Source organism: Drosophila erecta, unplaced genomic scaffold, assembly GCF_003286155.1.
Source record: "Drosophila erecta strain 14021-0224.00,06,07 unplaced genomic scaffold, DereRS2 tig00000021-arrow-pilon, whole genome shotgun sequence".
NCBI classification, from domain to species: Eukaryota; Metazoa; Arthropoda; class Insecta; order Diptera; family Drosophilidae; genus Drosophila; species Drosophila erecta.
In genome coordinates, this window is record NW_020825198.1 from 10,390,266 (window position 1) to 10,403,975 (window position 13,710).

At 40.8% G+C, this 13,710-nt stretch overlaps 1 protein-coding gene across 3 annotated transcripts in view; it reads right to left on the bottom strand.

Annotated features, from left to right (window-relative positions):
- LOC6546129 (zwei Ig domain protein zig-8) overlaps nt 1–12,245 on the bottom strand; it is a 38,470-nt gene extending 26,225 nt beyond the window's left edge. For 2 of the 3 annotated variants that reach the window (XM_015157726.2, XM_026977367.1), the window contains exons 1-2: nt 12,126–12,245; nt 8,341–8,631 (exon numbers count right to left, since the gene is read on the bottom strand). In XM_015157726.2, the coding sequence (XP_015013212.1) occupies nt 8,341–8,380 (40 nt within the window). In that variant the 5' untranslated portion in view covers nt 8,381–8,631; nt 12,126–12,245. Of the gene's footprint in view, nt 1–8,340; nt 8,632–12,052; nt 12,069–12,125 lie in introns of those variants that run through there. The other variant, XM_026977366.1, reaches the window with a different exon arrangement.
- Between the last annotated feature and the right edge of the window lie 1,465 nt (nt 12,246–13,710).

A 13,710-nucleotide genomic window follows, 5' to 3' on the forward strand; every position in this document is an offset into this window, starting at 1 on the left:
GTGCGGCGAGCAGAGATAAAACGAGAAACGTGCCAAACACCAAAACGCTTAAAATAGACGCCGAAACTTAAGCCATCTAACCTCCACACCCCTTTGACAGCTAAAACAGCTAAAACATTGACCAAAAGCGCGATGGAAATCGCTCAGAAAGCGCCTGCAATTGAAGTCGTGCAGCGAACAATTCAATTAACAAAGTTTGCTCTTTTTCTTTCCCCCCGGTCACTCCATTTTCTCGTTTTTCCTCTTTTTATTTCCACTGCGTTCCTTTTGCTGCGTTGGCGGTGACGTCTCAATTTTAAGCCACCAATGCCGCAGGCCAAAAAGGCAAAAGCGATTGGAATGTCCGTGCCGCATTTAAAAGTCAGGGGAACAAAAAGGGTGAGATCTAGGAAAAAATGGCTCCAAACAGTGGACTTCAGCAATATAAAGCAGAAACGAAAATACGAAACGAAAAATAGCAAAACTCAATTGTATTTATGACCACACGGCGTATGAGTGATATACATGTGGCAACTCTTCGTTTTCATAGCAATGTTGTTAAGAAAAGTTTGAAAGAAACCGTAATGTTAAAAGTGATTTACACTGCACTTGACTCCAAGCCTTATCATGCCATATGTTCTTTTTTCGATTCTCCAAACTTTGTGCATACGATACCACTCATTTGTTTTCGGTGGGTAACTTTGGCCAAAACGAGCAGCACCTCCAACAAAGCTGAGCAGCTTAAGTTGTTCATTTTTTTCCCCCACTTGCAGCGCTCATTGCACCCATTGTTTGGCACTTCTCTTTCGCTGTTCTGGCAGCTTCCCTCACTCTCGCACTCTTCACACCCACACCCACACCCACCGCCTGCCACCACCCACTCGGCACCACCAACCTTGCGAATCCAAAGCCGCCCACCCACCGCAATCACTCACTCCACCGAACACCCAAACATCCACTTGGCATTGCATTCTGGCCTGGCGCCTCTGAAATGGGTATTCAGGGGTATATACGCAACCCCAAATCGATTCAAAGATTACATATTTCGATTATTATTTTGTATCTATATTCCAGTGTAATATTATAATATGTGCTGTTTATAATTCAGTGAAAAAACTGGTCAAGAACTAGATTTCCTTCAAGACCACAACACCATAATTTTTGAAGGTCTAGACACATTTTCACTGCCATAAACATATTAATGATTAATTAAACTACGCTTTTTTATGGCCAAGTAAACATATAGCCATATTTTTAGGTTTGTTATAGGCCCACTGTGCAAGCAACTTTTTAATGGTCATTTCAGAGTCGAATCTTGAAGTATTCAGTTCTGTTTTGTTTCGCTGCTTTTGCATTCTACTTAAACCAATGCGCTGGAGCGAGTGCGAAATGGCATTGAAGGGAAATAAAACTTCACACCATTACGGACACCTTTCTCCCTTTCCATCCTGCAGGATGGCTGCTTAGCTATGAATGAAATGCAATTAAGTGGATGTCGAAAGGAGTTTATAGTGGCTCACTGAGCAGAAGTACGAATGGTGGATCCTCGACAGAGAGCACAGAAAAAAAATGTTTAACTTATAAAAAAAATGCACAGATGGGTAGGAAAAAGCAGCTATAATAGCGTAAGCTACCTGCACTTCAGTTTCAAATACTTATCATATGTATAAAAATAGAGAAATAGTTCTAGGCTGACCAAAATACATTTTCCCCTGTGCATCGACGGAAATAACAACAAGCAAACAAAACAACTTCTGAATATTGATGAGTGAGTGTCTGGAAATCGTTGAATTCGTTGTTGAGTGATTGAATTCTCAAGGGTGTGTGGAGTGGGCACATGTGTGTCGAATTGGGTGGGTTGTTCCAGTCCCTCGGACCTAATGAAGTCGCTCTAGTAGCAGTTGTCATGCCAGCTTATCTAATTAACTCAATTCCCGCCAACATGCTGCGCCATCCGAAATGTTGCCACATATTTCAGTCGCTAATTAAGTGGCACAGTGCAACTTGAGCTGCCACTGCAACGACAAATGCATTGTTGCAACTGCAGTCACGGCAACTCGGACGGCAGGCCAAGTAAATATTATTAAAATAAACTACAACCGGAGCACTACCTTCTCGTCCTGTTCGCAGTGAAACTTTGTTGAACACACTCAAACAGTGCGTTTCAAAAGTATGCACTTAGAGGGTATTTAACTGTGAAAAGCAGCGGGGAAAGTGAGGAAAGTAGGAACGAGTGCAATGGGTTTTTACCTTACTTTTTTTAGGGCGAAAAAAAGTTTAAATTTAATTTTAGCTCAACTTTTAGCCTTTAACTAACATTTTGTACATGTATTCAACAAAAAGAGTAGGGAAAAAGTCCCCACAAACAACTTTATGCATAATAAGCAGTTTTTTATTAGGGAATTTCAAACACAATGTAGCAAGTTTAAAAATGCCAGTTTAAAAATGTACACACTACCAATTATTTGTATACCGCAACTCGGAGACCGAATGACATCGTTTTTGCCAGACAATAATTTCCTAAAATGTTCTATTTAAGCCAGAACATTCTTTTTTTGTGGCTCTTTGTGTCGGAATAGTTGGTAAAGTTTAATGAGCCACTATGCTGGTCTGTTTTGTGCGAAAAACTGTCAAACATTTGGGGGCAAAAGTTGCACACACACACTGTAATACACACATGTCTGGCTCTGTCTCTGTCTCTGCCACGCCCACACACTTAGTGGGCTGTCTTCGTAATGGCTTTTGGTTAGAAGAATGAAGAAAGTGGCAGCGGAGGGACAAGGGAGGTCGAGGTGGCCGAGACAAAAGGCAAAGCAAAAATTTGCGGCTACAAGTTCATTTATCATTTTGCTTGAGTAATTGAAATTTCAACGTCGCCGGGCGAAAAGCGGACCGTACTGGGGCAATCAGAGGAGCTAGGTGGTGCAGAGTGGTTCTGGGTGGTTCTGGGTGGTGCAGGGTGCTTCCGGGTGGTTCGGGGTGGTTCGGGGTGGCTTAGCTCGAGGTGCCCATCAGCATCCAGGGAATGGGGGCAGCCAAGTGGAGTCGGAGCCAATACATTAGAGGCTTCCGCCGATGTTGCCGCCTGTCCGGACACATCTTTCGCTTTGAACTTAATGGATATGAAATACATAAAAAATGTATACGTACTCCCGCCACCAGAAAGACTTCCTCTATGCAAAAATGTATAAAGGGAACCTCGCTCAAAGTCACCAAATGGCGAACGGAAACTCATTGAATGAGTCTCGCTTCTCCTTTACACTTCGTTGTATCCTCTGTATTTTTTTCCCCTTTTTTTTGTGAATTTTGTAAATCGATTGGGGATTACTTTCGGGGCATCGCTTTTCATTTTTACCTCGTTTCACATACATATTTATTTTTGGGCCCCTGGATTATCCCTCGGGCCAGTCGGTTCTTAAAGCTCTTTGGGGCGTTTGCTTACGCATCGCCGCACAAATGATTTATAAGTTAGACAAAGGGCAAAAATTGAGGGAGCTACTGCCAGGGCTCACCTTCAACCACCCAGTGGCTGACACAAAAATGAAATCATTTGACCATAAACATTGAACTAAATTCAAAATCAATTTGGCGTACTAATAAAAGCCAGGCTCGAAGGGCGACTGTCATAGCAGTCTGCTGTTGGCAAATATGTCAAGAATTGACTTCAATTGATGTTGAATATCGAGCAAGGGAAGCATACGCCTGAAAACTAATAATCGAGTTGATGTTCGAGAGCTAGATAGGGATTAAATATGCAATAAATAAGATACACATTTATTTAACACTTATTGGCAAAGATGATTAAGAGGATTTCCTTGGCAACGGATAGCCAAACACAAGAACTTGACGAAAAGTTGGGGAAAAAGCTTAAGTAAAGCCCACTAAGAAACTGCAAAGTAAACTTCTTGGGCGAACAGTTTTTTCCCCCATATTTTGCGACTGGCAGTTTGTTGACTTTAAGGTTGCAAACTTCCAATGCTGCGATATGCATATATAGTTAGGGGCCATAAAGATGCCATGAAAGTCCTGGCCAACTCCGTCGACAAATAGCCATAAATAAGTGCCATGGCAAAATACCCATGCTCCTCTGTAAATGTGTGTACGCTACCTATTGGCCATTGTTGCCCCAGAATGGCGACAACTGCAGCAGTCCGATTTGGCCTGGCCCAGAGCTTATTTATACCGAAGAAGCCAAGAAAAAATTGGTAAAAAAAAAGGAAAAAAATTGAAATGGAAAGAAACGGTGGCCAAAAGTCAAGTGAATTTCCTCAGCACACACAGACACACAAAGCCATGAAATGTAGTTTGTTATGAATTTCTGGAACATCCCTTCTCGGTTTTGGTTTGGGGTTTGCTTTGAACCCCTTTGTATTTTTTGTTGCCAGAGGAGCGGGTCACAAACACATCCGTAAACAATTTGTTCATGCTCCTATTCGCTTTTATTTTTCTCAGCTTTTCGTTGCCGCTTCCCCGATAAGCAAAATAAAGAAAAGAAATGGGAGGGGTTTCAAAATAGGCAACCCTATTACAAAGGATACAAATGGCAGCCAAACAGAAAAAAACAATTCAAATGAACTGCCAACCCGAAAAGGCGAAACTCGAGGAGCTCTGGAATATTTTCAAGTTTTTCAAGCGAGCGCTCGGCCATTTAAAAAAAGGGTTAATAAGGGGCAATCAACGCTTTTGGTGGCAATTGGCAAGAAAAAGGGTTAAACTCGAGCGTGAGAAAGAGTTTCCAGTATCACGGCTGAGTTATGTCATATCGTTAATCAGTGCGATTATGAACGGTCCATTGGTGCTTTAATCTTCAAACAGCTGCGAATTTTGCTTATTGCCAAAGGATGTTTAATGCCCTTAAGTAATGTAATTGCATTTCAAAGTGATAAAACTAAATTGAACAGAGCTTTCGTTTTAATTAGTCCAACTATTCGGTAGCCATGAACTAATTAAGTACTTGACTTTCGCAAATCCCAATTCGTTCAGCATTTCATTGATTTGTAATCGTGGTAATGCCGTAATGAAGTTTAATTGCCGAATTATATTGGCCTGCTGAAAATACATATAATTGCTAGTTTGGCATTCTTAGGTTTCCAAGAAAAAATGATTGATTATTAATGAATTCACATTCAATACTTCGTTTGATGTTTATCTTTTAAAATCACTTTTCTTGTGAAGTGAATTGCAAAGAAAACAGTAAATAATTGCATTAAGCTGTTGCTGTAAGTTGAAGGAAAATGGGCTGAAAGTCTGACTTGGCCAACACCCGATGGCGTTGGTGTGATTGAGCCTTTCTTTTTCCGCGCATATGTGTGCGTGTGTGTTCGAGAGCGTTTGCCTGTGTCAACGTAATTTTTCCCTGAATTTCCTTGCTCCACTTCAGCTCTCATTCTTGTTTGCCATTTCATTTCCATATGCACAAAGCAAATAGGCAAACAACCTGCGGAATGGGTATGGGGGGAAATCGGAAAAGTGGGCGGCTGTGGGCGTGGCCTGCTAGCCGAGTGAGTGAATGCTAATACAGGGCCGATACAGTTTGGCCCCCCATTTCGTTGGTGGTTGTCTTGGCAGCGGGTTACACTCCTGTCGGTGGTTCGCAGGACTCGCAGGACTCGCAGGATGCGAGGATCGGGGGGTGGCGCTGTGGCATCTTGACAGCCAACAACTCACTGCTCAGTGACACGTGTGAAATGTTATGTTCTGCGGGGTCAGGGGGCACCAGTCGGGGGTCGGGGGGTTCGATTCCAAGTTTTTTGACACATACAAGGGGCGAACGATGGCAAATTGGAAAGTCAAGCCGAAGTTGACAGGATTTGCGCGCAAAGGATTTGCCAGGGAAATATAGCGAATTGTACAGATAGATAAATTTACCACCATATCAACGTTCAAAGTTTTATACTCTTATCAGTAATAAAGCTATTCTATTTAGTTTGCTTAAGGGAAGTCAGAAATATATTTCATTTTTTGCTACCTTTTTGTATAACTACATTTTAGCTAATGCAATAATAATTTGTATCATAAATCGAATAGATTAAGATATCATTTCTCAGTACGTGTACGTCTAAACATATTGTGAGTGTAGACTGCAAACGAATTTAACAGCAAAATGATAAGGAAATGGAAATGGAGCAGCAGCTACTGGAGCAGCCGCATCAGGATAATCGACTGGCTGTCATTGTGTTTACACTAAATTTCAATTAAATTTTGAGGCCTCCTTTGACAACTGACAGTACAAGAACATCAGGAGGCTTTTCAAGAAGGCATATTGAAGTAGTATATATATATGTACATAGGGATCAGCGGAAGGGAAACAATTGCCGATGCCACTTGCCACTTTTTGGCGAACGACAACAAATCTCGGCGAAAACTTTAGAAACAATCTGATGCGGGAAGTGAAGCCACTTTTGCTTAGCGCCCACAACAGCAAAATAACAACAAGGGAAAGGCGAAAGGCGAAGGAAAATCCAAAAGTACAGCAAAAAGTGAAAGAAAATACCAGCAATCCACCAAAGTGGGCGGGGATTTGCGAACTGGATTTAAAATGGATATTATTTGAGGAAAACCAATTCGCTTTATTACTTTGGGGCATACGCAGCTAAGTAAAACAAGAGCAGTCGACGGTAACGCTGCTAGCAACAATAAAAATAACAACAAAATACATCCCAAACAGCAACAGCAACAGCAACAGCAACAACAACAATAACTGAAGAACAACAAAAGCAAGCGACCATAAAAATTAATGCAATAAAAACACATGGCCAACTGGCAGGAGCAAAAGCCCAAACAAAGGACACAAACAATGAAAAGTTGGCTGCCAGGATGGCAAAGAAATAAAGCCAAATGGGTGGCGAGTGCACAGGTATAGTGTTAGGATCGATAAGTTTTTGCTTACATAACCAACATGCATATCCAACATCGAATGACAAACATATATGTCAGCGTCAGGGAAAAAATCCATTTATAAAGATCTTGCGAAAAAATGCTGCGTCCTGTCAACGCAAATTCATATTGTTCCTGGTCTATCAGAGCAAGCTGAAATATTTTGCATTTACTAAAAACTTTTGCCATTAATTTTACAAATAGAGTAACACAAATATTTACTAGCTAAATTTTTTAATTATTATAAAGTGAACTTCCACACTTTTTATATTATATATGAAGACAATACCTTCCATTTTATTTGCAGAACAAACCATTCCCTAGAAAAGTGTGGTGATGTCAGGATGAAATTTAATAGGAAAAAAGGTAAATTTATCTGGGGAAAATAAAACGCTCCTTCGCTTTTCTTGCCCTTTGGCTCCGTGCAGGCAGCACGCAATTAAAAGGACTTGCGACTCATAAACACTGCGTTTGAGTGGGTCGCCTGGTGGCTCCTTTGGCGGTGTGGCATCGGCACCACCCAGCCACCCAACCACCCACCACCCACTCCTCCCACCACCCACAACTGTTGCTGTCCGCCTGATTGAGCGCACAGTTTGCGGCTCATAAAGTCGGAGTCTCGGGCATAATTACACTTTTCAATTATGCATAATTATGTGTAGGAAGCAATTTGTGTGTGTTTGAAGCGCGTTTAAAATTTAAAGTGCAGTGACACCAGGCACCTCATCCTTAACCCCTGAACCCACCACTCCCCGCACTCCGCCCAGCGTAACCCTTAACCCCCCATTCCTCATTGGAGCTGCTGTTATGCGATATACCCTTAAAAGCGACCCCAAGCGACCAGCAAGCGACCGCATTTGTTTGCTTTGGCTCCGCGTTGGTCTCTCAATTTTACACCGTGAAAAATATGAGCGGCATTTTGAAAATCATCAAAATATATACCATTACGAAATGGTATTTCTATTATTGATACAAGCTTTTACTCACTTAAGTTCGTAAGAATTGTGAAAGGGTCAAAAATAGTTGGCAGAAACTTAAATATGTTTCTTTTAGTTTTGTTGCAGTTGAAAACTATTTATACAAATGTGATTATATTTGGAATACGAGGCTATTAATATTGTGTGTGGTCTGTTCGGTACTCGACTTTCCTCTGCGTGTACCCATCGCTTTCACTGCTCCTGCTGCGGTTGGCAGTGGCCATGTCAGAACAGCAGCACAGGATTGCAAGGACAACGCAGCAGGCAGAAACATAAATCAGGATTTTCGCAGCCCGAACCACAAATGTTTTTAAAAGGATTCAGCGCCCGACGAGGCGGCAACAATAACAACCTTGAGCGGGTTGGTGGAGGCCTATATTGTACTTGTATATGTGTATATATATCGTATATATATTGCTGATAATCTTATGCATGCTTAAGCAGGCTGCAGTATATGGGTTGAGTTGTTTGTCCTTTATGACAGGATCCTGTGGGGAATTTGACTTACCCGTCAGGCAGCAGAAAAGTGCCGTCCACAGGGTCAACATCTTGCGATGACCCGCTCGGTTTGTGGTCTCTCTTTTTGCTGCTGCAGCTACAACCTTTGCACTCTGCTTCAAATCCTCCTCAGGTTCTTCTTTTTTTCTATCACTTTATCAGGTTTGCCTTGCGTCCTATCAATTCGCACTCTGCTTTACGAGCTTTGATCTGCGGCAATATCAGGTGCTGATATATTTTTGTTTTAATTTCCCTTTTCACACACAACACTTTTTTGAGTCTTCCCTTCTATTAGCTTTTTCTGCAGAGAGAAAAATTTTAGTTTTCAAAAAAAATACATAGTAAACTGACCATTACTGCAATTAAAAGTATTCAATATGGCTAATTTGCCTTCTGGGCTCATATCCTTATAACTAATCTGTAAGATATTATTAACATTAGCTAGACAACAGCAATTCTCTTCAATGTTGATAAGAAAATGACGTTATATACAGCGCAATAAATCTTAATTGAAACTACAAATTTTTCTCTCTGCAATCGCGCTTGTATTCAATTTTCTCTTTTCGTTTCGCGTGAATTAAACACTTGCAATGACATTTAAAACACTTAATATCAATGGCAGACAATTTAATCCTTTAACGTTCGTTTGTTGAACTTTTTCGGAATGGTCCTTGTTGTTTTTCGTCCTTGTTGCTGCTGTTGCTTTTGCTGTTGTTGCTGCTGCTTTTGCAGTTGCAGTTGCAGTTGCACTTGTGTTTGCTCTTTTGGCTCGTCCTAGGCCGAAATAATATTTTTTGTTGCCCGACTCGCTTCGCATTTCCATGGCCAACTTTTTATTTTCTTTCCGCCTGGAACGTACCCAAAAAGAATTGATTTTCGTCTGGGACTAAAGAGCTTTAAGAGGAATTTCATTTGTCCGGCTTTCGTTGTTTTTTTTTTACCGCATCTACCCTTTATGTTGTGCAACATAAATTGATTAAATTTGTGTTGATGTCGGGGCTGATAAGCCAGATTCCGATGGATAATAAAACAAAGCATAAGTACAGATTTTCTGATTCGAAAAGATCTTAAAAAGTCTGATAGCCAATAAAACAGTGGCTTCTATCCATTTCAATAACTGACTGTCCTGTGTGTAAGCTGAATTTAAGGCTAAAAAAGGCCTAAAATTGAATTCTTTTCCCTCTCCAAGAGCGCACAAAAGTTTACACCACAAATTAGAAGAACATTACACGCCCAATCCAGTTTCCTTTGAAGGACCTGCTCACATCGTACAATTAATAATGGTTAATGCATAAACCAGAATCACTATTCGACGGAAATTGGGAAGTGTCTCTGGTCAGCTGCCCCTGCATATTTCATTTCCTAAAACTTCGGTGGCATGTGTCCGTATCCGAAAATAACTCTCCGCCCCGGGAAACCCAAAATTATGAGGCGTTTTTGGAGAACTATTCAAAGCAGTAACGCCCCATCTTCCTGCTGGACTATTTTCGGACCTGCCATCCATTCACTTTGGCATCAATCAATTGCCCTGCCCAGGGGAAAAACTTTACTGCTACTGGGGCATTTCTCCTGACATCTAATTTGTTAAACATTTGCTGGGGAATTGCCTTTTTCACACGCCCTGGAACACGGTGTGTGTTTTCCTTTCGAATTTTTATCTCCTGCACTGTGTGAAATTAATTAAAACTTAATTAATTGCAAACTCCGCCGCTTCGCAAGAGACAGACACACTAATGAGCAGTGGGTTGGGATTAAGGTCCGAGATCAACTGCAGGACTCATTCGAAATGCACTGAGAAAATTAATCAGCCAGTTCAGCGAACAAAGGAAAGATTAACACATGGAACAATGGGAACTCATTATGTACAATGGAAGCAATTGAAGTCGTGTATCTTTATTAACTTTTTAAGATAATCAACAAACAACTTCAGCAATAATGAAATTGTTAAGCTGAACTGAAATACTATTTATACATTTTGTTCGAACTCTTTGCAGCTTTTGAAATGGGCCATCATAACTTCTTGATATGAAATAAATATATTTAAGAGCAATATAAAGTTTCAAAATAAATATTAACAAAAAAGAAGTATTGTGTTGTCTGCAGGATCCTCTGTGCGACTTCAATCAGAAGTGGCTGCTGCTGACATACTGCTCCTGTTGGGAATCCTGCCTTGAATCCTTGGCCACTTGTCACTGTTGCTTCCGTAATGGAATTAGGGAGGGGCAGGGGGTTCCGCAACGTGGGAATCAGGAGGTCCTGGCCCGAGGCAAGTACTCAGGATTCAGAGACGGAGACGGAGACGGAGTCTGAGTCTGAGACTCCTGCCAACGTCAGCAATGTCTCTCAAAAGTGTTAACGCACTCAATTGCTATGCCCATCTCCTTCGTTGCCACTAGCCCCTCTCTCTCTGTGCGTCCTCTCGCCTCTCTTTCTAATTGTAAGCGTCTGCATTTTGCCTCTCAGCTTGGGGCAGTGTCTGCTCTAATGCTTAGTAACTGTGATTAGGAGGCAACTCTAGTTCCGGGTGGGCTTAATTTGCCACCCACACCCACACCCACTCAATGCCCACGGGCAGTATTTGCTTTTGTTTCTGCCCCATTGTGTGTCGGTTAATTCCTGGTGTATGAATATTTTATTGAGGAAGGGTTTCGCATTTTACGGGCTACATGGCAGTTTGTGCGAGAACAAAGAAAGGAAACAATATAATTGTGTTTGGGGATGTCAGGCCAGGATTGCACATAAGCTGATGGCCTTAAAAGTTGATACCCAACACAATGGTGCTGGGGAAAAAGAAGTAAAATCGTTGAGAAGCCAAAGTACTTGGCACTCGACAAAACTTTTCCATCAACAACTGCAGTTGAGACAAGCGAAAGTTTTTCCCAAGGAAACTTAATTTTCCCCAACAGCCACCACATCTTATCATACCCATACGAGCGATATACTTGTATATTTCGATTCTTTCGGCGACGCACATTGCGCATACGCACTGTGATCAGTCTGCCGTAAATTTCGGCGCACACTTGTTTTCCGTTAATATTTTATGTGTTTTCTATTAATTTTTGTCACATTCTTTTAGTGTCTCCCCTCGGCCCGAATATTGAATTACACAGAAATGAATGTATTAACGCGCGATATTTGTGGCAATGCCTTTTTTTTCTTGTTTTGACGCAGATCAAAGATAGTTTGGCTCTGTTTTTTGTTTGGCATTTGTGTGTTGTTTTAATTTGTTAATTTGTATTTGGGGTCTGGGCTCCCCTCGGCCGTCTAAATATAAAACAGCTTAATTTGCTGCATGCTAATGAGATGGCAGAGGGGCGGGGCTGGAGGCCATTGTGTGGGCGTTTAACACTTTTATAATTTGTTTGTCCACAGACGGAATTCTGCTCCTGCTTTTATTCTGGCCACACATTTGACAAGCAGCTAGCACGCACCGAATTTCGTTAGATTTCTTATTGCTTTTCTTTTTTAGGTGTATAATTTTCGGAGGCGATGTCGTAAAATATTCGCGTGCCGAAAGCGTTTTAATTTAACAATAAGGCAATAGCAGCAACAACAGCAACAGCAACAGCAGTAACAGTAACTGGAACAACAAAAAAAGCGACAAAAGGTCATTCAATTTTCGACTGCCGGCAATGGGGCAATGAGGCTTTTCCTGCGTTTTCACACGTTTTCCAAAATTTACGACCCAATTGTGCCCGCTTTTCTTATCCGTTTTCACTCACACTCTCTAGCCTCGAGTCACATGCACACACACACACACACACTATTGTACGGAAAATGTCGCGCCTCACGTACTTGGGCCTCACATTTCCCTCAACTTTTTACTCGGATTCGGATTCACGCGCTTTTCCGCGCCTTCGCCTTTCGTTCACCGTCGATGTCGCGCTGAAACTGAAACAGAAACTGAAACTGATTTCTGCCAGCAGTGGAGCATTTGTTGGGGCCGCCGGGGGATTCCCGAACTCACACGAGCCTTTATCAGCGGCGATTCGGGTTTGCTGCCTTCGGCTCGGGAAAAGTGGGCGGAAAAGGGGGCCGGGAAATCGTGTGCCGAGCGAAGCATTTCAGCCGAATTCGCCGCATTTCGCTCTCTTAATTTGCTCTTCTCTTTTAATCACAACACTGAGTCCTCTTTCAAGGTCTTACAATAAAAGGTTTTAAATAGTTTTGGAAATTCGCGATTATTTTGTTAGTGGCAACAGGGGGTTTCGGCTTAATGATGTCGATTTATGTTCTCAAAGCAACTAAAAGCGCTCTTTACGATCCTGTTTTCAAAGGGTTAAGTTGATTTTAATGCAGGGAAGTTAGGCGACACAAAGTGATTCCAGTTCTTAAAAAAATGTACCATGGCTGAAGTTCTGAACTCCATAACTCAACTTATCTTAATCGGATTTTCAAGTGGCATACCTCTAAATGTTTCTGGCGCAATTCTCTAAAAATCTGCATTCAAATTTAGAAATTTATTTTTTTTACAATTTTTTTGCAATTTTTTTGATGTGATGATGTAGAAATTCAAAAAAATGAAGAAATGCCCTACGGCTGAAGTTCTGAACTCCATAACTCAACTTATCTTAATCGGATTTTCAAGTGGCATACCTCTAAATGTTTCTGGCGCAATTCTCTAAAAATCTGCATTCAAATTTAGAAATTTATTTTTTTACAATTTTTTTGCAATTTTTTTGATGTGATGATGTAGAAATTCAAAAAAATGAAGAAATGCCCTATGGCTGAAGTTCTGAACTCCATAACTCAACTTATCTTAATCGGATTTTCAAGTGGCATACCTCTAAATGTTTCTGGCGCAATTCTCTAAAAATCTGCATTCAAATTTAGAAATTTATTTTTTTACAATTTTTTTGCATTTTTTTTGATGTGATGATGTAGAAATTCAAAAAAATGAAGAAATGCCCTACGGCTGAAGTTCTGAACTCCATAACTCAACTTATCTTAATCGGATTTTCAAGTGGCATACCTCTAAATGTTTCTGGCGCAATTCTCTAAAAATCTGCATTCAAATTTAGAAATTTATTTTTTTTACAATTTTTTTGCAATTTTTTTGATGTGATGATGTAGAAATTCAAAAAAATGAAGAAATGCCCTACGGCTGAAGTTCTGAACTCCATAACTCAACTTATCTTAATCGGATTTTCAAGTGGCATACCTCTAAATGTTTCTGGCGCAATTCTCTAAAAATCTGCATTCAAATTTAGAAATTTATTTTTTTACAATTTTTTTGCATTTTTTTTGATGTGATGATGTAGAAATTCAAAAAAATGAAGAAATGCCCTACGGCTGAAGTTCTGAACTCCATAACTCAACTTATCTTAATCGGATTTTCAAGTGGCATACCTCTAAATGTTTCTGGCGCAATTCTCCAAAA